General features: G+C 44.0%; 1 protein-coding gene across 1 annotated transcript in view; it reads right to left on the reverse strand.

The window, feature by feature from the left end:
* Cfap61 (cilia and flagella associated protein 61) overlaps window positions 1-24,666 on the reverse strand; it is a 252,439-nt gene that overhangs the window by 27,031 nt on the left and 200,742 nt on the right. The window contains exon 27 of the mRNA XM_060383256.1: window positions 24,254-24,459. Coding sequence (XP_060239239.1) covers window positions 24,254-24,459 — 206 coding nt within the window. The remainder of the gene's footprint in view (window positions 1-24,253; window positions 24,460-24,666) is intronic.

The following is a 24,666-nucleotide window of genomic DNA, read 5'->3' on the forward strand; positions in this document are numbered from 1 at the left end:
GGCGGTGTGTTGTCTGTCCCTTCTGCCAGTCTGGAGATGGTATGTAATTGGCAGTCATGTCTGCTCACCATGGACACCCGCGAATTCCTCAGGGGTTGCAAAACCCTGACTGTGAAGGTACTGATGATCAACTTGATGGGATCTAGGAGACAAGCCCAGGGTATGTCTCCGAAGAAAGTTCTAGATTGGATTAATTGAAGTTAATTAATTAATTGAGTGGCACCATTCCATGGGCTGGAGTCCCTGTCTGAATAACAAGGAGAAGGGAGCTGAGCACCGGCATCTATTTCTCTCTGCCTCTTGACTATCGACGCCATGCTGCCTGTGCCGTGATGGGCTCTACCATCAAACTGCGAGCCAAAATAAGCCCTTCTTTCCTAAGTTATTCTTGCCAGATAGTTTGTCATAGCTATGGAGTGACTACCATCATTCCTTTTCCACTTAACGATGATACGCTTATTTCTTTGGTTCTCACTGTAGGGATGTTCATAGACTTTTTGTTTGGGGATAATTTCCTCTATTATCTATAATATTCCCCACTGTCTCCTAGGTTCTCAGTCCCTTTTGATTCTGGTTCCTTCCTAAGTGACCAGCTCTCCTTTTAGGCTCATGGAACCTTTCCGGCAAGTCTTAATGTCCCTGTTGTGAATTTTCATGATGGCCTCTTGGGCTGTGTTCACTTAGGGCCTGGAACCCTGGCGGAGTTTTCAATCTGGAAACGAATGATTTCCAGTTCTGGAATTTTCTTCTATGGTGCTTGAAACAGGCACCTCCAGCATATTTTCTTTCAAGAATTCTAATCAGCCAGGTGGAACGCCTTGTTCTTCCTGTGATACGGTTTCTCTCCCTTGTTTTTCTTCTGCTCTCAGCTGCTGCTGTTCTGGGCAGGTCAACAGGTAGAGTTCCATGAAGTTCTCTTATTATTATTATTTTTAACAGCTCCACAGCTCACGTTACATCTGGATTCTTTTCTCAAAAAATTCTAGGGGAAACCCTCCAACCTTCTACAGGGAGGCCAGGGGTGGGGAACACCAGTTTGGCTGATGCAGAGGGTGACAGGAGCTCAACCCTAATTTCTGTTCTCTGTCCTGGTCCTCCATGATCTCTGTTCCCGGCATTCCTTCTCTGGGTACTATAGCTTCCTGTTTGGCGGAGGCACCTCCCTGAGCACACTGCCTTCTCTTGCCTACCACCGTCACCTCGCCATGGAAGGTTTATACATTTTTCTTGTTTTCTATCATTTTGCAAGGCAGGGTTCTAAGTCAGAAAGAAAATAAGCTTATATGTCAGATCTCCTATATACAATCCAAAGCCTGCCCCCAAAGATTTATTTTGCCTTCTTCTTTTTCTCCTTCCTCTCTCTTTTTTCTTATTTTGGAGGCAGGGTCTCATGTTATCCAGACTGCCTTGAGCTCATTATGTTGCCTACGATGGTCTTCAACTTGATTCTTCTGCCTCCACTTCTCAAGTGCAAGGATCACAGGCGGGCATGTCACCATGCCCAGCTTTATGCAGTGGTGGGGACTGAGCCCAAGAATCCATGCACCCTACGAAAGAACTCTACCAACCAAGCCACATCTCCAGGGCCCCTAAAGTAGTTTTCAGTATGATTCTAAATAAGTCTTTATCTAAAATTAACTCTTAACTATGAGGCAGAAATTTATTAGAAAATTCCCTATGGTCAGCCTGGGACCTTTATTTTCAAAGGTGTAAAAAATCTCTGATAAGATTAAAAACTTAGGTTGGTGATTGTCATCCCTATTATCCTAATGGGTTTCCTACTCTCCCCACAAAACAGAGCCAGAGGCAAGAATTATATGCTAATGTTTTATTGGGATGTGCAATTCCAGGGTATCCAGAGTAAAAGGAAAAGAAAATGATATTGAAAATGGAGAAGGCAGGGATTATGGTCGAAGTGCTAGCCACTGTATCATGAATCAGGGTGTCTCTAGGCCAGGAGCACACTGAAAAGCTGGCTCTCGGGACAGTCTAAGGAAGACAGGGGAAGGGAACTCATCTTCTCTGGCTCCTTCCTATCCACAAAGCATGAGGCCCCAGCACTTCTGCAGTGCGTCAGGAAGCCTCTTTGGCAGTTGTTTGGGATCAAGATTTTACGTGGCATGGCCTCATCTTTTCCAGAAGTGGGGGAGTCCCAAAAAGGGTAGGCAGGAGCCTGAGGAGCTTGAAGATGCATTGAAGATACATTCTGTCATTGAGGGTGTGCAGAGAGAGGTTTCTGTCTACTTTATGCCCTGCTGCTCTGCCAGCACCCTCATCCCTGGCTTCAGTAATGAGACCAAGACATGCTGACAGTCTAAGCAGATAGGAACATCACAGGCGTCCAACCAACCTGAGTTCCCACCCAGGTGTCTTTCAAAGTGGTCACAGGAGGTAGGAAAAAGAGGTCCCTGTCTGTCCCCTGACACCAGGTTATAACACATGGGGCCAGTTCCAGAAAGTGCTGATGCTCTCTCAAATAAAGCCAGGCTCCAGGATGCCCTGGTTCTGGTGCTACTCCTGCTTTTCCTGGTCTTAGTTCTGAGTGATGCTAAAGCCTCCTCTCTGAAGTGTCTGTCTGCTGGAGCTGGGCTCCTGTCACTTACAGAGATTCTGAACTAATAATGTGTATGACCAGGAAGAATAGGGACAAATAGCTTGAAACATATAACTATTTAAAAAAAAAAGCAACCCTGAAATTAAAAATGCTCCTCTACTGTAGATTGCTCCCCCCATAGAACACTGAGCTGTAACAATAAAAGGCCTGGGTGAACACTTCAGTCTAGCACATAATTGGAAAAATCACATTAGTTCAGATAGTAAATCCCTGCCAGGACCCCAGCAGCCCGGCTGCCCCTGTGGAAGATCCACTTGCAGATCTGTCTTGAAGGCAAGGGCTGACTAGAGGATGTACTTCAGGGTGCCCTGGAGAGGGACCGGGTTAGGGGCCTGCAACCCAGACGGATCACCACAGGCAGTGAGTCCGTGTTAATATCTTGGATGACTTCGAGCATTGTTCAATTATCACATGCAGAAAGCCTCCAGCTTGCAGGCACCGTTTGTCAGCTGGGCTTCTAGGGGCCGGGAGCTAATCATTAAGGCTGCCACGGGGTGGGGAAGCCTTCTCCCAGCAGCCTCCCGGCCTCCAGCATGGGGTGTATTTTCCCATTTCACTTGGATTTGCTCCTAATGATTGAACTATAGATTATTAATGTGGAACACCTCTGGGACGCCGGAGTGACTGTGCACGGCTCTATTCTGCCCTTGGAGCCTTCAGCACGCATCCTGGCCTAGCAGACAGTGTGCTGGCAGCTGGCAGAGCTGCTGGGGCCAGGAGGGTACCGTGGGCTCCAAACAGTGGCTCCTATTAGCAGCTACGGGGGCATCGTTGGTGGCATTTGGTGCTCTCATCTCCCCAAATTACCAGGTGGAGTGCATAATAAGCCACAAAAGACATCTCAGGGGTTTGCTGCAAGGGTGACTCGAAGTGTTTTTAAGAAGGAAAGAAAAGTGGTTTGGGCCATGCTGGGGCTTTGCCATCTGTCACTTCACAAAGTTATCCTGGGTGTGTGTCAAGAAGACGGTCGAGCACCCTGTAGCCAGCCATGTTTGTGGATGGGAAGGACCTGCAGTGGTGGGGTCTCTGCGCAGGAGCAGCCGAGCAGCAAGCGCAGGAGCAGCCGAGCAGCAAGCTGATGGCTCCCTATGACTGACTCTGAGCTGAAAACCTCCTGCCTGGCATCCTACACAGTCTTCACAGCTACTCGGGGAGGGGGCCTACAGCCTCTTTTACAGATCAAGGAAATAAAGTTACAACCCAGACAGCACGACCAGGAGAGGTCTAAAGGAGCCCTGTGTGCGCTCTCCTCACTACACGTCATCACCACAGGGCAAACCAGGTGGCCTTCGAGACCAGACGAGGGACCTGAGGCTGGTAGACCATCAGAACCAGGGGTAAAAGCAGGGTAGTTCCCACCATTGCTGAATGGGGCTTTCCAAGGTGCCCACGTGCCACGCCACGCCCCCCCCACACCTCAGCCTGCCCGTGTGGTAGCCTCTGGGAGAACCGTGAGGAGACAAAAAGGACCAGATTTGGGTGTGAACCTATCCAAGTCAGCTTGAGTTAGCAACACAACACCACACAACACCACACAACACCACAGTCTAAATGGTGTAAACAGCAGAAACCCAACTTGCAGGTTCAGAATTGAGGTGTTAGCACGGTCCTTTTCCACAGACAGCTTTCTTTATGGTTTGTGGAAGCTGCTTTCTGGCTGTGTCCTCCCACGGTGCAGAGAAAGTGAGGGCCACCTTACACACTCACTTACCCCCTAAAGGCTGTATACAGTCACCCCAGTTAGAGGCTCAACACATGAGGCTGAGCCTCAAGCTGGTGTTTGGCAGGGGATCTAAGTGGGGCTTCCAGTTAGAAGAAAGCAATTGGGCTGGAGAGACGGCTCAGCGGTTAAAAGCACCGGCTGCTGTGTTCCAGGGACCCAGGTTCAATTCCCAGCACCCACAAGATAGCTTGCAACTGTTTATAACTCCAGTTCCAGGTGATCTGACATGCCCACACAGCCACACAAGTAGGCAGAACACCAAATATACATAAAATAGAAAAGACAATTTTTTTTTTTTTAAGAAGAAAGTCACCAACAGAGAATTAAACAGGCTAGTGAGTAGAGACTGTCTCAAGAGATGTTGCTGGGGTGTCTGCAGGGTGGTGAGTGTCTTACAGAGACTTGCGTGGTGTACCAGTCTGGAGATGGTATGTAATTGGTAGTAAATCCACTCTGCAATTTGAGAGAAGTTCAAGCTTTGAAGCTGTTTCTCCACTGTCCTCTTGCTTGCATTTTTCTGATAATGTTTCTTTGTCATCCTTACACTTATATCTTTGTAAATAATTTGCCTATTTTCTCCTTTTGCTTTTTTTCTTTTATCACTGGTCCTCAGCTCTTTTATAATGATGTGCCTAGGTGTAATTTTCTTCATTTTTCTTGAGGTCCACTGAGCTTAGATTCATGGGGGTAGATGCTGCAGGCATGTCCAACTGGCAACCTGTGTGATATTTGGCAGGTGACAGTTACATCACCATGTCAAGAGGCTGGACACAATCAGATCTGGAAACATTCTGTTGTTATTTTTTCAGCCCACTTGAAGTTGTTCCCGAATCACTGAGGGGCTCGATTTAGGTTCCTTTTCTTCTCCGCGCTCCATCTGAAGCATTTTAAATAGTGCTATCTCTACTTCTGGGGTTGGTAAGGAAGGTCTAATCTTCCACAAACTCGTTTTTTATCTCAGATCTTCCAGTTTTCCTCTCCAGAAGCTTGTGTCATTTTATACACCCTCCATATCTGTACTCAGACCATGCAGTTGTAATAGCTGTGTGTCTATGCTTGTTGGCTAACTCCAACTTCTGAGTCAGCTCTGGGCTGATTTTGATTGACAGATTTTTCTCCTCACTGTGGGTTGTATTTTCATGTTTCACTGCATGTTTAGAAATTTTTGCGACTGGATGCCAAAAACTGTGAGTCTGACTTTGTTGGATGTTGTAATTTTCAGTACCACACAAACATTGTTGGGTTTGTCACTTGGAAACACTCTGACACATTTAAATTGGTTTTTGAGATGTGTTAGAAGGGGCTGGAGCGGCATTTCCTCTAGGACTATCCTATTCTTTGCCTGTCAGCCCCACAACCTAGAGGGTCTCAAGCGTGCGCGGCCGCCCTGTGGGGACTGGCCTCTACGACCTTTGATCTTTTCCAGGGCTCTGGAGAGTTGGCTCAGTTACACGCTCAGCTCAGACCCTCATGGAACACTCAAGAGGGCTCCTCTGCTTGTCTCCAACTCTGCCCCTCTATACTCGGTCCTGAAAAATTGACCTGCCTCGCTTTCCCCAGCCTCTGAGTGGCATCTCCTCCACCCCGAATCTTCTGGACTCCATCCATTTCTGCTGTGGCCTGGAAACCCTCTCAAGGCAATGGGCTGGGGCAATCAGTGTTTCTCTTACGCAAACACCTCTCTACTTCACTGTCCTCACCATGCTGCCTGCTCTATCAAAACATGCCTGCCACATATGGTTCAGGCTGCCAGTTCTTTCAAATAAGCAAGTACATTTGGTCTTTTGAAGTCTGAGAAAAACGAATACTGAATTCCATAACATCTGAATTCTAAACAAAGGTTTGTGGACTTGAATTATAACCAGGGCAAAATTTATCCTTATCAAGAGTAGATACAAATTCAAACTCCAAATGCTGTTTCTGATAGTTTCTGGGGGACTTGCTGGCTTCTGCTCAGGTTTGCTTATGGAAATACGATGCAGGACTGGAGACCCTTTGTAGCATAATTTAGCCAATTACTACAAGAGTGAAAGATAACATACTTGCTGGTGGGAGTGCAAGCTTGTACAACCACTTTGGAAACCAATATGGCGCTTTCACAGAAAACTGGGACTAGCCATACCTCAAGACCCAGCTACACAGCTCCTGGGCATACACTCAAAAGACGCTCCACCATACAACAAGGGCATTTGCTCAGCCACGTTCATGGCAGCTTTATTCATAATAGCCAGAAACAGGTAACAGCCTATATGTCCCTTAATTGAAGAACAGATAAAGAAACTGGGGTATATTTACACAATGGAACACCACTCAGCCATTAAAAACAATAAAATCATGAAAATTGCAGGCAAATGGCATGAACTAGAAAAGTTCATCCTGAGTGAGATTACACAGACTCAGAAAGACACACATGGGATATACTCACCTAGAAGCAGATTTTAGTCATATAGTACAGGATAGACATACTACAATGCACAGACCCCAAGAAGATAAGTCTGATGGGCATTTTAGACTTCATGTTGGCCCACTAGTTAGGAGAGTAGAGGATATCTCTGACACAGACTATATTGCTGGCTTTTTGATCACTTCCCCCTGATGGGATTTCCCGACAAGGCTTCAGGGGAGGAAGATGAACTCAGTCCTCATGTAAATAGATGAGCTGGGTGTCTGGGTAGGGTGGCTCCCCTATTCTGAAGATTAGGGAAAGGGGATGCAGGAGGGAGGGTGGGACTGGGAGGAGAGAAGGGAGGGGCCTCTGGCCAAGATGAAAATTGAATTAATTAAAAAAAAAAAAAAAGACTACATACACTTCCCAGGCTCAGGGCCAGAGAGCTGCTTTGTGAGACTGCGTTGTCTCCAGACAGACAGTCCCATGTGAGACTTGACAGAGGGACAGGACACCACGGGGTGGGAACTGACTGTTCTCTTGGCAGGAACCATCATGGCGGTCAGCTGTGGCCGCCTCTCATGGGGCACCAGGCAGGTCTTGGGGTGATCATGCTGCTGATACCGATCATGGCAGGGAGGAGAAGCCGGGAGCTAGCAAATTTACAACAGTGTTCTATTTCCACAAATTCCCCACTCTGGCAGAGATTGGCCCCATCTGCAGAGCCATTTTCTGAAGGTTTCTGGGAAGTCAGATACAGAAGCTGCTTCTCCATCTACTGCTGTTCAATGTAGTCACAGCAGATTCTGTTATCTGCAACCAGACCTTTGCCAACAGACTAACCACCACACCTCCCTATAATGTGGCTGATAGGGGTTCATCTGGGGAGTAGGAAACAGGCTTGATCCATCATTCCCCTCCTCCTTTGTGCACATCTTACCAGGATTTTCAATCTGCAGTTTCTTTGGAAGGATCGTTTAAGAGCTCTTATCCATCCTGTAGAGGCTACCTGGTAAGAACCAGCGGGCAAGACCACAGAACCAGACACATACACAGTGTTCGGGGCTCTAATTTTACCTAACAAGGCTGACCTCTCTGGACTGTGGCATCATCTAGGCATTCTGGGTATTGTGGATCCACAGAGATGCATCTATCTTTCATTCGGCCAAGGTAATACCAGTGTGCAGGCTTCAAACTGACAATAAAATTCAGCTCCTTTCTAATTTTAATATAAAAAACACAGATAGATGTTCTAGCGTTTTCTTCATTCACGCATGAATCTTGGAATCTCCTGAGGTATCTTTGTCAAGGAAATAAAATTATTTTCATGTCCCAGGAATAAACATCGTTAGTCGTTTTGTAACAGGTAAAAGAAAAATCGCACAGAACAGCTCCTGCTTCTAAGGTTGGTCGTTTGCACAGTGTGAAAACATCCTGCATACAGGGAACGAGACGGAGCTGGGGAACTCTGGTTTGGTGCTCTCCACGCCACTGGCCTGGCAGTGACCATCAGGAGCCTGGTCACCCTCGTCTGTAAGATACAATAGGCTATAACCAGCATCCTTAGCACATGTGCGTTCTAAGAGAGGGAGCTGTGCTATCCGGAACCTTGTTCCAGTATCTTGGGATTCCCCGTTACCTTTATCCCCACTTCAATAGCTCAGTCATCTGGGATCTGGGTAGTGCCATCAGGCAAAGGGTCTATATTCTATTAGTCATGGGTTCTATATCCTAAGTGACTTTGAAATTTTTTTTTTTAAATAAAAAAAAAAACTTAGATTGCTTTTGGGATGAAAAATGTTAAAAATTAAATAAACATGCACAAAACAACCCTAGAAAGAAGCTTAAAAAGATGCAGGCCCAGGAGGAGAGGCCTGGGATTGTGGTACAGGTGACACTCCTTGCTGCCCAGTGGCTTCAACGCATCCCTTGTAATTGTTTGCAATAAAAAATTTAGGCAGCCAAAGCGGCTACTTCTCATGGCTCAGTAGACCAAGAAGAGAATTTATTTCTGAAATGCATTTATTTGAGCAATTGCAATCACAACAGGCTAACCGAGTTGTTTCCTGCAGTCTGGAAAAGAGGCGTTTATATTTGAGCGGTGTGGTGGCCTTGTAGGTACCCGATGTCTCTGCAGCTATTATTTCAAGCTCAAATAATAGTTGTCAATCACATGCTGACAGGTGGGTGTACAATGAGCCGGAAGAAGGAAAATCTATACAGGACTTTACATCCTTCAGCACAAGTCTGAAATGAAAAGTGATATCCAAAAGGTGCTCGGATAGACGGGGTCGGTGTGGAGCAGAGGGTGTCTCCCCCAAACCCCACACCGAGGCAAGGTACCGACAACAGGCTGGGACACTGGCCACTTGCCCCTCAAATGAGAGCTCAGCGACCAGTGTAGAGATGAGAGGGCTAACAGCTTGCCCAAGTTCACAAACATAATTAGCAACAAGGCAGAATGTGAACCTCTGACTTGGCCTCCTGTCATTTACACTCCGAGGGAAAGGTAGTGATGATTCCTCTTTCAGTTCTCGTCCCAGCACTGTCTTCTGGGATACAAGTCATCCCTGGCTCTGAATCACCTCCACTAGGCATCAGTATGTGACTTAAATTCAAAGATTTCCTTTTAAATAATAAACACATGTGTTTTTGTTTTTGTTTTTGTTTTTTTCATGGAGAGAATGCAGGCAAGTTCTGATTAAGACTTCACATTATCTGCTTGGGTTTCCTTTTAGATGGAAGTTCTAGGCAAAATTCTCTCAGCATGTACAGTCACTTTTTAAAAAATATTTATTTCTTTATTATTTATGCAGCATTCTGCCTGCATATGTACCTGCGCACCAGATCTCACTGCAGATGGTTATGAGTCACCCTGTGGTTGCTGGGAATTGTACTCAGGACCTTTAGAAAGAAGAGCCAATGTTCTTAACCTCTGAGCCATCTCTCCAGCCCCATACAGTCACTTTTTAATATCCATGGGGAATCTTGTGTTCCATCAGCATACAGTCACTTTTTTATATCCATGGGGAATCTTGTGTTCCGTCAGGAAACTAAAAAGTTCGCTGATACTCAAATAATGTGCATCCTAAACTGACACAGCATCTGCATGTGACCTGCATTCTCTGTGTGTGTTAGTGTGTGGCATGTGTGCATGTTGGTGTGTGCACCCATGTTCAGGTGGGCCTGCCGCTGTGTGCCCATGTGTATGAAGGCCAGAGGCTGCAATCATGTGTCTTCCTCAGCCACTTTTTATTTTGGTATTTTTCAGTCTCTCACGAAACCTCACCTACTCCACTAGGCTGGCTGGCCAGCAGGCCTTGGGATTCCAGACACAGCTGCCGTCCCCACTTTCACATGGGTTCCGGAGATCTGAACCTAGGTCCTCATTTGTGCATGCTCAGCTCCCCACCCAGTCTCTTGAACATTCCAGATCTAGATCACAAGACAGATACTATGAAATAGTTGCTATACTGTGTTGTTTAGAGAATATTTGCACAAGCTCAGTAGCGATCCAGACATCTCAGATCTTCAGTAAACTGAGTTTCCAGATGGAGAACCCACAGCCATGGAGGGGACTCATGCGCACAAGTGGATAGCACGGGCGTAGTGAGGGTGGGTGTCAGCTGCGGGCCGGGAGCCATGGGCAACTTCGAAGGAAAGTAGCCTTGCTACGAAGCATTTGTTTTTATAGAGCTTGGTGGAAAGTCTGATTTTTTTAAAACGTGGCATATGCAGTCTAACAGCCATGCATGTCAGTTATGTCTCACACTTTGTGATTTACCCCATTAGTTCATGTGCCAGCGCTGTCTTCTGAAATACAGAGCCATCCCCAGGCTGTCTAAATCATCTCCACTAGGCATCAGTGTGTGACTTAAATACACAGATTTCCCTTTAAATAATAAAAAAAAACATGGGTTTTATTTTATAATAGAGAGACTTCAGGCAAGTCTTCTGTTTAAAATGTGACAATATCTGCTTGGGAAGGACAATGGAAATCTACAGACATTTCCATTCAACAAGGAGGGTAGGGGAGTGCTGAGGAGCCACCTGTCAATACCCTTGAGCTCACACCCTTCGCCCCATTTCGGACTGATGCTACACGGTCCTGACTCTGAAGGCTAAGTCCTGTGTTCTCACAGACAGCATGAACAATCTTGGGTGTTAGATGGAACGCTAATCCTTCATCCATTTATGGTACTCTCCCCTGGCAACTTGGAATACTTGTTGGGTCTAGGGAACTAGAGAAGGACCATGGGGGGGAAGGGGAAGAAAGACATTACAGAATGTGGGTAGCAGAACAAATGTCAGATGAAGGCGCGGAGGAAATGGGGAGGAAGAGGAAAGGAGGGCGGTAGAGAGGGTGGGGCAAAGAATAACAAACATAAAAGATATTTGAAAAAGCCACATGGGAACCCACTATTTTATGTTATATAAGAAATATGATATATATATGTATATAGAAGTAATCATATAATATATATTACTTATATAACTTATAAAATTGCTATTCCTTGTGTTCTCTCTGATAACAGGAACAATCTTGGATGTTATATGGTATGTTAATTTCTTTCACTTATTCATGGTACTCTCCTCCTGACTACACACACACACACACACACACACCATATGAAATTACCATACACAGAGGCCTCTTCCCAGAAACCATACGTTGCCAAATAAAAAGTCCAGTGCTAGGTGTTGGACCTCCTATTAAACTGTTGGTTAGGGTTGGTCACAGAGACCCCCAAAACAATACAGGCTACTGCTACTGTTCTTGGTTGCCCACCAGAACTTGTGGGTAACGCCCTAGTGCTGAAGTCACCAAACATTTTGGTCACAGAACGAGGAGGAATCAAGCTGGTACTGAGCAGATGGCTTCCTCCCTGCTGGCTAGGTTTTGCAGTTCTGAAAGGTGCTGTGCAGATTGCTGGGGAGGAAAGTCACCAAGAAGCTTACCTAGCTGTGAACCCTGTGAGCTACAGTAAAGACAGCATGGCATGGTATGTCTGTGGGCGCAATAATGGCATGTATGTTATGGGGGGTAACCAACTGCCTTCTGATTGAATTTAAGGCCTGTTTCTCAGAATGGAACATGTGCTTCGTACTACGAGTCTGGCCAAGAACTCGTGTTTGGGGACTTCATAGACTCTAGTGGTGAACCTAATACTATCAATCTGTTAAATTGACATAGTAACAAAATGCCCTCTAAATCTTTATCTTTATACTCATAGCTGGGTGCAGCTCTCGGATCTCATTAGAGACATTCTTTTGTTTAGTGCATGGCATTTAACCCAGAAACTCACAACCAGTCAAAGAATAGAGAATGTGTCTATAGAGTTCTCCACATAAATGGCATACATAGATATCGATAGAAGTAATCCTACCCATCCCTCCACGGCTCAGGGACCCAGAAGAGGAGGCAGAAAGGTTTCTAAAAATCCTAAGTTGAAAAGGACCAGATAAAATTGTTTTCTTCATGTCCTGGACATGACAGGACCTCTGCACTCATGATTTCAGAGCAGCTGCTGCTACCTGCACAAGATCAAGCGAGTCAGCATTCCAGCCTAGAGAACAGGGAGGCATACATGAGCCCTCACCCCAGCTAAGGAGCTACTGACAGCTGATGGCTTATGGCAGAGAGAGAGAGAGAGAGAGAGAGAGAGAGAGAGAAGAGTCAGTTTTCTTTAAGGGTGTGTGCCAAGTTGATTGCCCACACTCCAGTGGATGGCCTATACTGTCGAGTATATGAGACGCACAAATCTTATTCTGTAGGTTATTTTAGATAAAGAAAAAGAAAAAGGAGGACATGAAGTTGGAAAGGAGTGAGGGTGGACCAGGCAGGAGTGGTCGCTATGATCAAAATACAATGTATCCATGGGTAAAGTTTTCAGAGCGCTAACAGAAACATTATAGTTGAAGAATATTCATACTAAAGTTCAACAGCCTGACACATGTGAAATAAGTAAATCAACTTTGTGTCTGGGGCTGGAGAGACAGCTCCTGGTGAAGAACACTCACTGTTCTTGCTGGGACCCAGGAAAGGCCCCAGTACTGAGAAGAACTAGGAGGAACAGGGAGAGGAAAAACAATTGTTCATGTTTTTCTGATATCTAACTTCAGAAAAATCTTTCTACCAGCTTTTCTGATGAATCCTAAAATGACACAGAAAATCATCTTTTTATGACTGAGACAAAAAGTACCAGACTTCACACAGCACTGCAGTGGTAATGACCTTTGACTCACACTTGTACTCTGAATAGGTGTTTGTTCTTCTTTCACACTATTATATTTGGTGTGACTATCTGCCAGAACATATGCTGTCTCTGATTCCATAACAGCTCCAAACCACCCCACCCTTTCACCCCAGGAAAGGTTAATTCCTCACAAATGTCACTGTGCAAAGACGGGGGAAATAACATTACTCAAAAACCAAAACAACAATAACCAAAAGCTTACAAACTCTCAATTGGAACAACATTGTAAATAAAAAAACTGACATGTATAAAATGGACTTTGGACCCCCACCTTGGAATCTATCTGTAGTTCAAAGGTTGACCTCCTTGGTAATAAGAAATGCTAAAAAACAAACAAACATGGCTTTCCCTTCATAATTGTAGAAGGAATTCCAGTGGGTAATGATCTGCCTGTTGCGTGGAGGAGACAGGGGATGGTCAGTCCTAGGCAGAGGCTGTGAGCAAACCCAATGTAAATTGCTTGGGCAGAGAAACAGACATGAGTGAGAATGAAAATCAAGAAGCCAGAGTTTTGACTGCAGCAGGTCATGTGGGGGAGGCTTCTCGAGGCTGGCTAGCAGAAATGGCATTGTCCGAGAGATGCAGGCAAGCAGGGCCCCCTTCCGTTCTTGGAAAGGTATGTCAGGGACATGGCAAGTGCCCCACAGGGAAGCTTGTGAGGGGTGTCAGCTAGCTCTCCACCACTCGGCAAAACATCTGAGATGATCAAGTTTTTAGGAGAAATGGTTTACTCTGGCCCATGGCTTTTAGAGATTGTATAACTATTTCCTCTAGGTGTGTCACATGACCACTAGCCATCGTGAAGCAGGGCAGTTGTGGTACCTGTGACAAGACAGTTTGCACCATGGTCATTGCAATGGGAGAGGCCAGCCAACGCAGCCATAGCTATACCCATGGTGATGCTAATGGAGTTGTTGGCATTTCCTTGTAGAAGGGGGCTGGATGCCAGACTCCTCTGGTTGGCAGATTCTACTCACTGCTTCCTCCTGCTCCCAAGCTGCTGCGTATGATCTAAGGGTTGCTAGAGTATACAGGACGTGAAAGTTTGCCTTGGGGTAAGGACTCCAGTGGTTCGGCTTTTGTGAGCCATCATCCATGCTGGCATGGGACTTCAAGGTGCCACTGCTGCCTGGGAATGAGCCATGCTCAAGGCAGTGAACTCCAGCGAGCTCACCGCTTCACCAAGCTGGACCGGGGTAGAACCTTTCCTTAGTCTGTTACTAGTTCATTTGGATGGAGCCAGTATATCTCATCAGGAAGCCACTTAACGGGATTCCTGGCCACGGCTGCACGGAACCAGTGCTGTTTAGGCCTCTGGTGGATGTGCTGAATGGCTCTGAAGGGAACGTGGTCAGCAAAACTGTTCATCTCACGGCCAGGAATCAAGAAAGTAAAAGGACCTTGGTCCCATGTTCTGAATGCACCCACACCGGCCCCACGACCTGAAGACTTCCCTTTACGATCCATCTCTTTTAAAACTTTTATTATTGTCATTATCATCATCACCATCACTATTCTTAGTGTGTGTGTGAAGAGGGAGCGACATAATGCTCATGACATAAAATGAGTATGGTGGTCAGTGGACAACTTGAAGGACATGGCACCCTCCCACCTCTACAACCTTAACAAGGAATCTGTAGCTTGAATTTGGCAGTCAGGCTACTATCATCGGAGCTGAGCACCGTGGCGTCATTTCACTAGCCACAGATCTCACCTCTTAAAAGTTCCATCACTTCAATTATCACCACTTGGGGAGTGAACCTTTAGCATCTGGGCCTTTCAGAGAACATTCCAGATACAAACTATGGCAGAAGAACAGGAATATACCGTGAACCAGGAGAAAGCTCGTATAACTTGTTTATAGAAAAAAAAGCCAAGAGAGCAGGGTGGGTAGTTAGATTTTGGAAGGTCTGGGGAGATGGGCACTGGAGTTTAAATTCAGGTTACTACCTAATACAGCACAAGGCTACTGAGGAGAGAGAGACACACACAGAGAGAGACAGCGCAAGGAAGAGAGAGACAAAGAGAGAGAGAGAGAGAGAGAAAGCCAGCTTTCAGCCATGAGTGTATGGCTCTGACTACAGTCTAATAAATAATTAGCAGACTGTGTGGGCCGCTTGCATCCTACCCTGCAGTTCCAAAGAGAGAGAGAGAGAGAGAGAGAGAGAGAGAGAGAGAGAGAGAGAGAACAAGGTGGCTTTCCTGAGGGAACAACTTCTGGAGCCTGATAGTTCAAAAAGGTAATGGCAGCCTTTTAAAGGGCCTGCGCAGGCTCCATTTAGAATATTGTGCACAGCAGCACTTACCCACTAAAAGTAGGCTGTGGAGTGTTCAGGAAGTGTGCGGGAGGATGGCGGTGCTCACAGGGGGAAGAGGCCTTCAGGCGGCTTTGAGAGCTGAGATGTTAAGATGTGAAAGGAGGTGATTTAATCAAGGCTATGAGTATCTGATGGGCTCCTACAATGAAGCTGGGGCAAGACCCATTCAGGCTGAGAGGACAAAGGATGCTACAGACTGCTAATTAAGGCTAAGGGGTGGGAGAGTCAGTAGGCATGACCTTTCTTTTGCAGGGTCACCCATAAGTGAGGCTAAAAAGATGAGCTAGAGTTAAGAAAGCAGAAAAAAAGATGTGGTGAATGCCTTGTTAAAAGTCTGCTCTCTACCCACGCCTCCCACCTGGCATTTTCCTTGAGGTGTCTGTCACCTCCTGTGTCCTGGGAAGAAGGGAGCAGAGCGAGTGAGGAAGAAGGTCCTGTTTACTGTAAACCTGTCCAGGGACTTAAGACAGAAACCAGCAGGCTTGAGAGGGCAGGTATATCCGTGTGTGTGTGTGTGTGTGTGTGTGTGTGTGTGTGTGCGCGCGCGCGCGCACTTGAGTGTGTGTGAATGTATATGCGCACACCTGAGATCTCAGCTATACAAATGCTTCAGGAAAAGATTGGGAAGGAGAAGATTTTAGTGATGTATTCATTATGTGATTTAAAAATGGCTGATTTAGAAAGGAACGAGTAATTTTAACAAGTCTCTATCCTGTTTACAAAGTGGTAAATAAACCAATCAGTCACAATCAGATACCCTGCCCCAAGGCACAGAGGCACAGAGCGATGGTGCAAGGTCCCTGCTGCCCCAAAGGTGAATTAGTTCTCTCTCAGCCTCTTTCTCTCGCTTACTCTCTCACCCAATGTGTTAACCGGTGCTTACAATCCACCCCAGTAGAGAACTGGTTCTCCCTCACAGTGCCAGTGGTTTGTACTGGCACTGTGGAGACAGAGAATGAAACACAGACTCGGAGCCAGCCTGGGCTGCGGACCTCAGCTGCTGTGTTCCTGTGGCAGCTGTCTGCTGTGCTCTCTCTACTGCCTGCTCAGCGGCCGCGCCACAGTCCCTCATGGCTCCAAGTGAGTCACCTCAGTAACAGACTCACAAAGATCCCGAGGGCTCCCCTGACCCGGGCGAGGAGCTGTTCCTGGAGAAGAGCAGAGGGCTGGGTACCGTCAGCCGTGCCAGCCCGGAGGAAGGTGTCCTCAGAGTGGTATATGGAAGAGTGCAGAGGAAACGCAGCTGGCTTTGAATGAGACACATGCCTGGTGCTGCCAAGGTCAGCAAAACAATTGGTAATCATATCTTGGCCAAAATCAGCTGAGCCATTCACCCTGCTTGGAAAGGGCCAAGGCGGCCTGTCTGACAACAGGCAGGGAAAGCAATGCTGGGCCAAGAATCAGCGCCACGACCTGGCAGTACTTTGTGGCACTTGAGAAGAATGTGGCTGCAGCTGCACGTGCGTGCCTGCCAAGGCATGCTGGGATCCTCAGGGCCTCACTTGCGAAGGCGCGGCCGTGTCTTCCTGCTGACAGATGTCAGTCGGCATTGCCTGCTATCAAGTACTGTCCACTCTTATTTGGCCATCCCAAACATCCACTCTTAACCAACAAATTAGCTGTCATGATTATTACCATCATCGGATAGCAGCTGTGCCCTGGCTACTGTCCTCAAGCTCACCAGTGCTGGATTTCTGGGAGAAACAAGTTGGGGCTTTGGATTTGGCTAAGTGCGAAGACGTTTCTTTTTTTTTCTTTCCATTTCAGATTCCTAGCATCTCACTTACCACTTGGTAGGTTTTGTTTTAAACAACAACAACAAAAATCCCCTGGAACTTAGATGTTTCAAGTAGAATTGACTGACAACAATAGTAAAATCCTATGCATGAGCTAAGAAGAAAATGAATTTGCTTCTGACAGACTTGTGTTTTTACTCTCACTGACAGATAAGTGAATCCCACAAAAATTAATAAACCCTTGAGTTAAATGTCATTGCTATCTACAGAACATCCCATCCAAACACTACAGGATACATACTTTTCTTGGAAGCTATGGAACTCTCTCTGCAATAATTCCTGCACTAGCAAACAAAACAGCTTTTAAAAATACAAGGAAACACCAATAATTTCTTATCTTTTACATGAGCACAATGGGATAGAAGTTGAGATCAACAGCAAGAAAAACTGCAGAGCAAATATAAGCTCACAGACTGGGCACTACAACACTGAATGCTGAATGGGGTCAGCAGAGAAATCAAGAAGGAAGTTTAAAAATTTCCAGAATTGAATACAAATGAAAACACAGCATGACAAAACCCATGGGATAGAATGTAAGCATCCCTAATGGGGAAGTGTATGGCCACAAGTACTTATGGTAAAAAGTCAGAGAGATCGCAGATAAATAACAGTGCATCTGACTCCTTGGAAATACCAGAACAAGCCAAACCAAGAATCAGTAGCTGGAAACAGACATGATCCTCTCAGAAATTAATGAACGAGAAACAACAAAAATACAAAGAATCAACAAAGGAACGAGTTGGTGATCTGAAAAGATAAACAAGATTGACAAACTCATCCCTAAAGTTAAACAAAAGAGGGAAGACCCAAATTAACAAAATTGGAGCCGAAAACCGAGACATTCCTGCCATGTCTGTCGCATGGCTTCCAAGGACCTGGACCTGCCTGGGGATGGCAAGGAATGAAAAGACCCACACAGAAACGTGGGAGCTGGGCAGACTGGGTGAAACCTCAGCACCCTGGAGCTCAGTGTGTTTATTACACAGAGCTGAGCAGAAAGGTGGGGTTACTGCACACAGATATACAAGGAGGCAGGGTTCATTGTGTACATCTGGATCAAGAGACAGGTTTAGGATAATCCCAATAGGATAAAGCTCAGCAGGAGCAGACCCTGTAGGCGAGCAGTCTTCAGACTGTAAATACTTGGAGGAGAAAGCTGTGGTGTTTTTGCTCACACTGTCAACGGTCAGCCTTGGACCAGGAGAGCAAGCATTGCCATTTCCCCTGAGTCTCAGCCGCAGGGCCTATGTCAACAACACACACTGGCTCCGGCCTTCACTCATGACTTTCTCCGCTCCCTACACAGTACAGCAAAAACCACTGAAATTCAGAAAATCATTACGCTACACCTTTAAACTTGTATTCTACTAAACTGGAAAAATGCTTTTAAAAATGGATTAAGTTCTAAACACATATGAATTACCAAAATTTAATCAAGATTAGTAAACAATTTTAACACATCTCTAACAAGCAACAAGATTGAAGGAGCAATACAAAATGTTTTCAACTAAAATTGCCCAGGCCTTATAGAGTCACTGCTAGGTTCTACTACATCGTTAAAGAAGAAATGACACTAGTGCTTTTTTACAAAACGAAAAGGGAGGGGACACTACAGGATCTTCTTACACCACCCATAGCACACAAAAACCACTTAAGAGACCCGACAACAATAAACATTATAGGCCAGTTTCTCTGGCGAACATAGATGCAAACGTTCTCAATAAAATCCTTGCAAATCATATCCTACAATGCATTAAAAGATCACTCACCATGATCAAGTTGGCTTCATTGCATAGATGCAGGGATGTTTCAACATTCATAAATAAAAAAACAAATGAAAAAGCATTTACAAGTCAATAAATGAAATACATCACATAAATGGACTCAGGACAGAAATCACATTGCTATCTTAATAGACACAGAAACAACCTTAGATAAATCCCAGCATTCCATTATGATAAAGCTCTGAAGAAACAGGAAATAGAAGAAATGCATCTCACCATGCTCAAGCTTTATGCAACAACTCTATAATCAACACTAGCAAATGGGGAAAAGCTCAGAGCATTTCCACTGAAATTGAGAACAAAATGAGGGTATTCACTTCCTCTACTATTATTCAATATAGAGCTCAAAGTATTAGAGAAAATAAGACAAGAGAAGGAAATAAAAGGAAAACAAACAGAAAAGAAAGAAGTCAGAGCATCCTTATTTGTAAATATAATTCTACATATAAAAGACCCGAAAGACCCCATCAAGGAACCCTCTTAGATCTGATAAACTTTCAGCAAAGTGGCATACTAAATAACAAAGCACAATCAATAACCTTTCCACATACAATTAACAGACATGCTGATTATGAAACCCCATTCAAATACCTTCACATTAAAAATATTCTTAGAATAAACCTATCCAAGTAAATGAAAGACCTCTATAATGAAAACTTTCAAACATCAAAAAATGAGTTGTAGAAGATACTAGAATATGGAAAGACCACCCATTATCATGGATTGTTAAGACCTAATATTGTGAAAACAGCTGAGCGCAATCTACAGATTCAGTGAAATCACCATCAACATTTCAATGTGATTCTTCATATGAGTACTAAAAGAATCTCAAAACTCATATGGAAGTCAAAGGAAGTCCAACGGAGAATAAAGCAATCGAGCAAAAAGGAATGTCAGAGGTACCCCATGTCTGCCTTCACATTACACTAGAGAGCACAGTAAGAAAAACAGCATGGTGCTTGTACACAGCCAGTCTCTCTCTCTCACCCTGTATGAAAATCAACTCCAAATGGACTAACAGCTTTAATGTAATGAAATATGGAAGACACTTCAAGATGTAGACAAGGCAAGGACTCTCTGAATAGGACTCAAGTTGCTCAGGAGACAATGCAACAACTAACAAGTGGGACCTCATGAAATTAAAAAGGCGGCACAGCAAAGAAAACAGTTAATGTAGTATAGAGACAGCATACCGAATAGGAATGAAATCTCTGTTACTTCTATATCCAATAGAGGATCAATAGGACAAAGGATCAATCTAGGACAAAGACCTAGAAAGCCTAAACAACAAATGAAGCAACTCAAGCAATAAATGTTAATGAAATTAGCAAGTAGTTTTCCATAGGTGTAACACAAATGGCTAATAACCATATGACAAAATGTTCTATCACAGTAGCCATCAGAAAAATGCAAATCAAGATGACATGGGGACTTCATCCCACCCAAGTCAGAACTGCATTCAACATTATAATGCTGCCAACATTACAAAAGAGAACCCACACCACAGGTAGCCGTGTGAACTTATCTAGATAGAGGAAGCCGGCATGGAGGTTTTTCTACACTATGACTCAGGCAGTAGCCCCCCCGGCTATTTACCCAAAGGATTTGAAGTCAACACATCAGTGAAGACTACAATTGTTTGAAAAAGGGAAAGCCTATGATTAAAGAATTGGATACTTTATAATAAGATGGTTTATCTTTGAAAACATTAGGAAACTTTCCTGATACATAAAACTTTTCTAAATTTATGCACTACTTTTGGAAGAAAAAGCAAGTATCTATCCGTAATTTTAAAATGTTGAGTTTGGATAGAGGATGTACTTGGTATGCACAAGACCCAGGGTTCAATCTCTAGTGAGTGAACAGTTGAAGACACACACACACACACACACACACACACACACACACAGCTTAGAAACACAGTCTTCAAAAAGATCCTTTGCCCCATAAAGGATATAAATAATATGGCAAATGTCACACATTTAATACTGAACACATTACCTGTAAGGTTAGGAATGAGGCATGGGTGCCAGGCCTAACTATTCAGTAATTTATGCTACATACCTTAGCATGTATAGAAGGACAAGACAAACAATGAGAAGTCACAAAGATTGGCTAAGAAAAGAATTGGAATTATTTTGGTTTTATCTATATGGAAAATCTAAAAAAAATTGACAGGTGAATTTTTTAAATTAATGAAGGACTTCAGAAAATTTGCAGGACACAGAATGATCAAAAATTTAGGGCATCCGTCTATACCAGCAACAATGAACAACAGTCATGCTTTTTAATTAATTAATTAATTATTATGAAAGAGAGAACTCACGAGCATACGAGCATGCATGAGCAGGTTTGTGAGTGTGGCAATGCATGTGTGGAGGTCAGAGGGCAACTTCGTGGCACTGATTCTCTCCTTCCCTTATGCAGTTTCCCTGGATTGAACTTAGGTCACCAGAGCAAGTGCTTTACTTACCAAGCTATCTCACTGGGCCAATAAAAATGATGTTTATAGCAGCCATAAAATTATACAATATGTTGAGATCATGTCAGACAAAAACTGGCAAGCCATTTATGAAGACAATTATAAAACTTTATTGAAACCGTGAAAAATGTTCTAAATAAATTGATGCTTACACTATGCTCGAGTCAGTATCAGAAAGGTCGATTTTTACCTAATTAAGCAAGTATTTAATGCTCTGTCCATCAAATCAAATGGAGATTTTCATGAAACATGATGGGTTTATTATAAAACTTTTGGAAGAGTAAAGGGACAAAACACCCAAGATATTCTTGAAGAAAGTAAAAACATTACACTAAATTAAGAATATATATTAAGTTCCACTATATAGAAAATAGCAGTTTCAAAGCAGTAGAAGAAACATTCAAAATATGTGAGCAACACAAGTTTATGCCCAGAGTGTATCAGCTCTTTGGGCGTTATCGAGAAGGGGAGAACTGTGCGGTCACAGGGTACTACCACAGATGTCCTAACAACACATGAAGAGGCACTCAGCTGCCTCCGTCATCACAGAAGGGTGAAGAAAAGCCAGAAGAGAGATTTGCACAAAACCAGACTGGCCTAATCTTAAAGTCTGAACATAACCAATGTATGATGGAGAGACAGAACTCTCACACAAGGATGTGTAGACAGACAGGACTACTTTGGGAATGTTTAAGTACAGGTTGCCAGGACTGAGCAGTTACAGGGCTTGGAGAGATAGAGAAATTCAACACATGAGGTATGTTCTTAGTGTCCACAGAACTGTTTGTAACGGCACAAGGAATTTAAGACAACAACCAGCAGGAAAATCCAGGAACGACACAGGTAAACAATGGAGGACTACACTTGGGGTAAGGGGTGGGGGGCAAATGAGCTCCAGCTGTGCCCCTTAGGGTAGACACTTGTCTTACAGAATAAACAGAACATTGACTTTTTGTAGCAAACCACAGATTCAACTCAAAAGCAGGCAAAACAACTTAATATTATTTAGGAAATCACATATATAAACACACACACATATATATGTAAACACACACATGTAAATATGAAATAACAGTTGGTAAAACACAACCCTTGCAGCAAATCCAGCCAATGCCTGCTTCGGAATATGATGAATCACTGGGTCCATTTGTTATGTCATCCTGAAGCTGCTTTCTCATCTTAAGAACAGAGTTGAGAACTTGTGACAAAGACAGTGTTTGTTCCTATATAGAAAAGTTTCACAGGAAACAGAGCAACTAACTCTAACTTTAAAATGATGGCTGCCTTCCAAATGATAGCCTGTGTATTGGCCAGAGAGGGGCTCTCAATGCCCAGTGGTCAGGAATTATTCCTCAACGTAAGTGGCAGACACATGGGTTTCCAGTGTTATTTCCCCTTCAAGCATACAGTAATGTTTTTTACATACCTGTTTTGCTTTCGTTGAGGCACTCTGTAATTTAAAATTTTTAGGAGGAAAGAAAGGTTATAACAATATCAAGGACACTCAAATCCTGCTTTACAGACTTTGTCAGGTACTGCCTCCGACAGCAGCTTGTTTTATGGACAAAGAGTAGCTCTCCCAAACTTGCTAATCAGCAGCTGCATCCAGAAGTGGATTTACACTGTAGTGTGCCTTCCTGAAGGCATCCTAAATAATGTGAGACTTATACGCTCCTGTGATATTGGGGTCAATATCAAAGATGATAATTTTCACCAGACTGATCAAAGAGTTCATACATGTCCCACGAAGTTCAGTGGGAATGTCTATGATAAAACTTACTATAAAGTTTTCATTCATAAGTCTTTCACTTGCTTGGTTAGAGATATCTACATTATGTGTGTGAGTATTTGAGCCTCAATGTGTGTATACACACACACACACACACACACACACACACACACACACATATATATGTCTACTGTGAAAGGTATTGTTTCCTTGATTTTATCTCAGTATGTCATTTGTATAAAGAAAGGCTACTGATTTTTGTGTGTTAATTTTGTGTACAGCTACCTTGCTAAAAGTGTTTATCAACCGTAGTAGTTTCCTGGTGGAGCTTTTAAAATCATTTATATATAAATCTTAAATGCAAATAAAGCTACTTTGAAATGATCATGTGTTTTTCATCTTTCAGTCTATTTATGTAGTGGATTACATTTATCATTTTATATATGTTGAACCATACCTGCATCTCTGGGATGAAGCCTACTTGATCATGGTGGATGATCTATTTGATGTGTTCTTGGATTTAGTTTGTAAGTCTTTGACTGAGATATTTTAATTTATATTTATAAGGGATATTGATCTGTAATTTTCTTTCTTTGATGGGTCTTTGTGTGGCTTAGGTAATAGGGTAATTGTGGCCTTGTGAAAGAACCGAAAAAGACCATATTGTAGATTGCCAGGGGAGAAATTTTCCAACAACATCTTTGGTACACATTCCTCCACACTCTGGGAGGAAAAGGGTTAGGATCACAAGCATCCTGTCTAGTGGCTGAAGACTTCCTGGAGCTAGAGTCTTCCACATGCTGACCGTTAGCCTTTCTCTTGGGTTCAGACTGCTGCCCTTAGCAGCCTGTGTGGAAAGGGACTTGAATATCATCTCACTTTACACTTTCATGACATCAACATCATGTACTATTGCTTCTGAGGTCCTGGTCCAGGCCCTGGCCTGGACACATCTAAGTTCATGTACTTCCTCATGTGAACCTTTGCTCTCCAGCCAATGCTCGTGCTCCTCCATTCATTATTCTGTAACAAGGCCATCTCGACCACCCCAGCCTCTCTCAGCAATTCCCATCTCTCTCTCCGGTGCACCACAACACACACCCATTCCACGTGTGTACACACACAACCATGGGCTTCCACAGTCAAAACCAATGGGCCACTTACCTGTAGAGATCTGGGATCCGCTTGTCGTCGTAACGAGTGAACAGGTTGTTGAGGATTTGCTCATGCTGTCCAAATAAGCGGATGTAGTTGGGGGATGGGAAAGGCTCCTTTGAAAAGCATGTGATAGACTCCACCAACCTATATTTGCTGAGGTACAGCCGGAAGTATGTCCCCTCTTTCGCATTGCCTGTAATTATTTCTGCTCCCTGGGTTTGAATGAGAAACGAATCAGGAAGACAGTGTCCAAAGCATCCCTAGACTTTGGGAACTTCAGTTTACTAATTAATTTTTCAAATATAATAGACAAATTCTATCTTGTTTTGAATAATAGCCATTGATCAAACACACAAGGGAAGATAATGATGTGTCAGAAATGACATTTTTCATGACAAAATATTCCTCACCACAATTTA

Source organism: Meriones unguiculatus, chromosome 4, assembly GCF_030254825.1.
Source record: "Meriones unguiculatus strain TT.TT164.6M chromosome 4, Bangor_MerUng_6.1, whole genome shotgun sequence".
Taxonomy (NCBI): Eukaryota; Metazoa; Chordata; class Mammalia; order Rodentia; family Muridae; genus Meriones; species Meriones unguiculatus.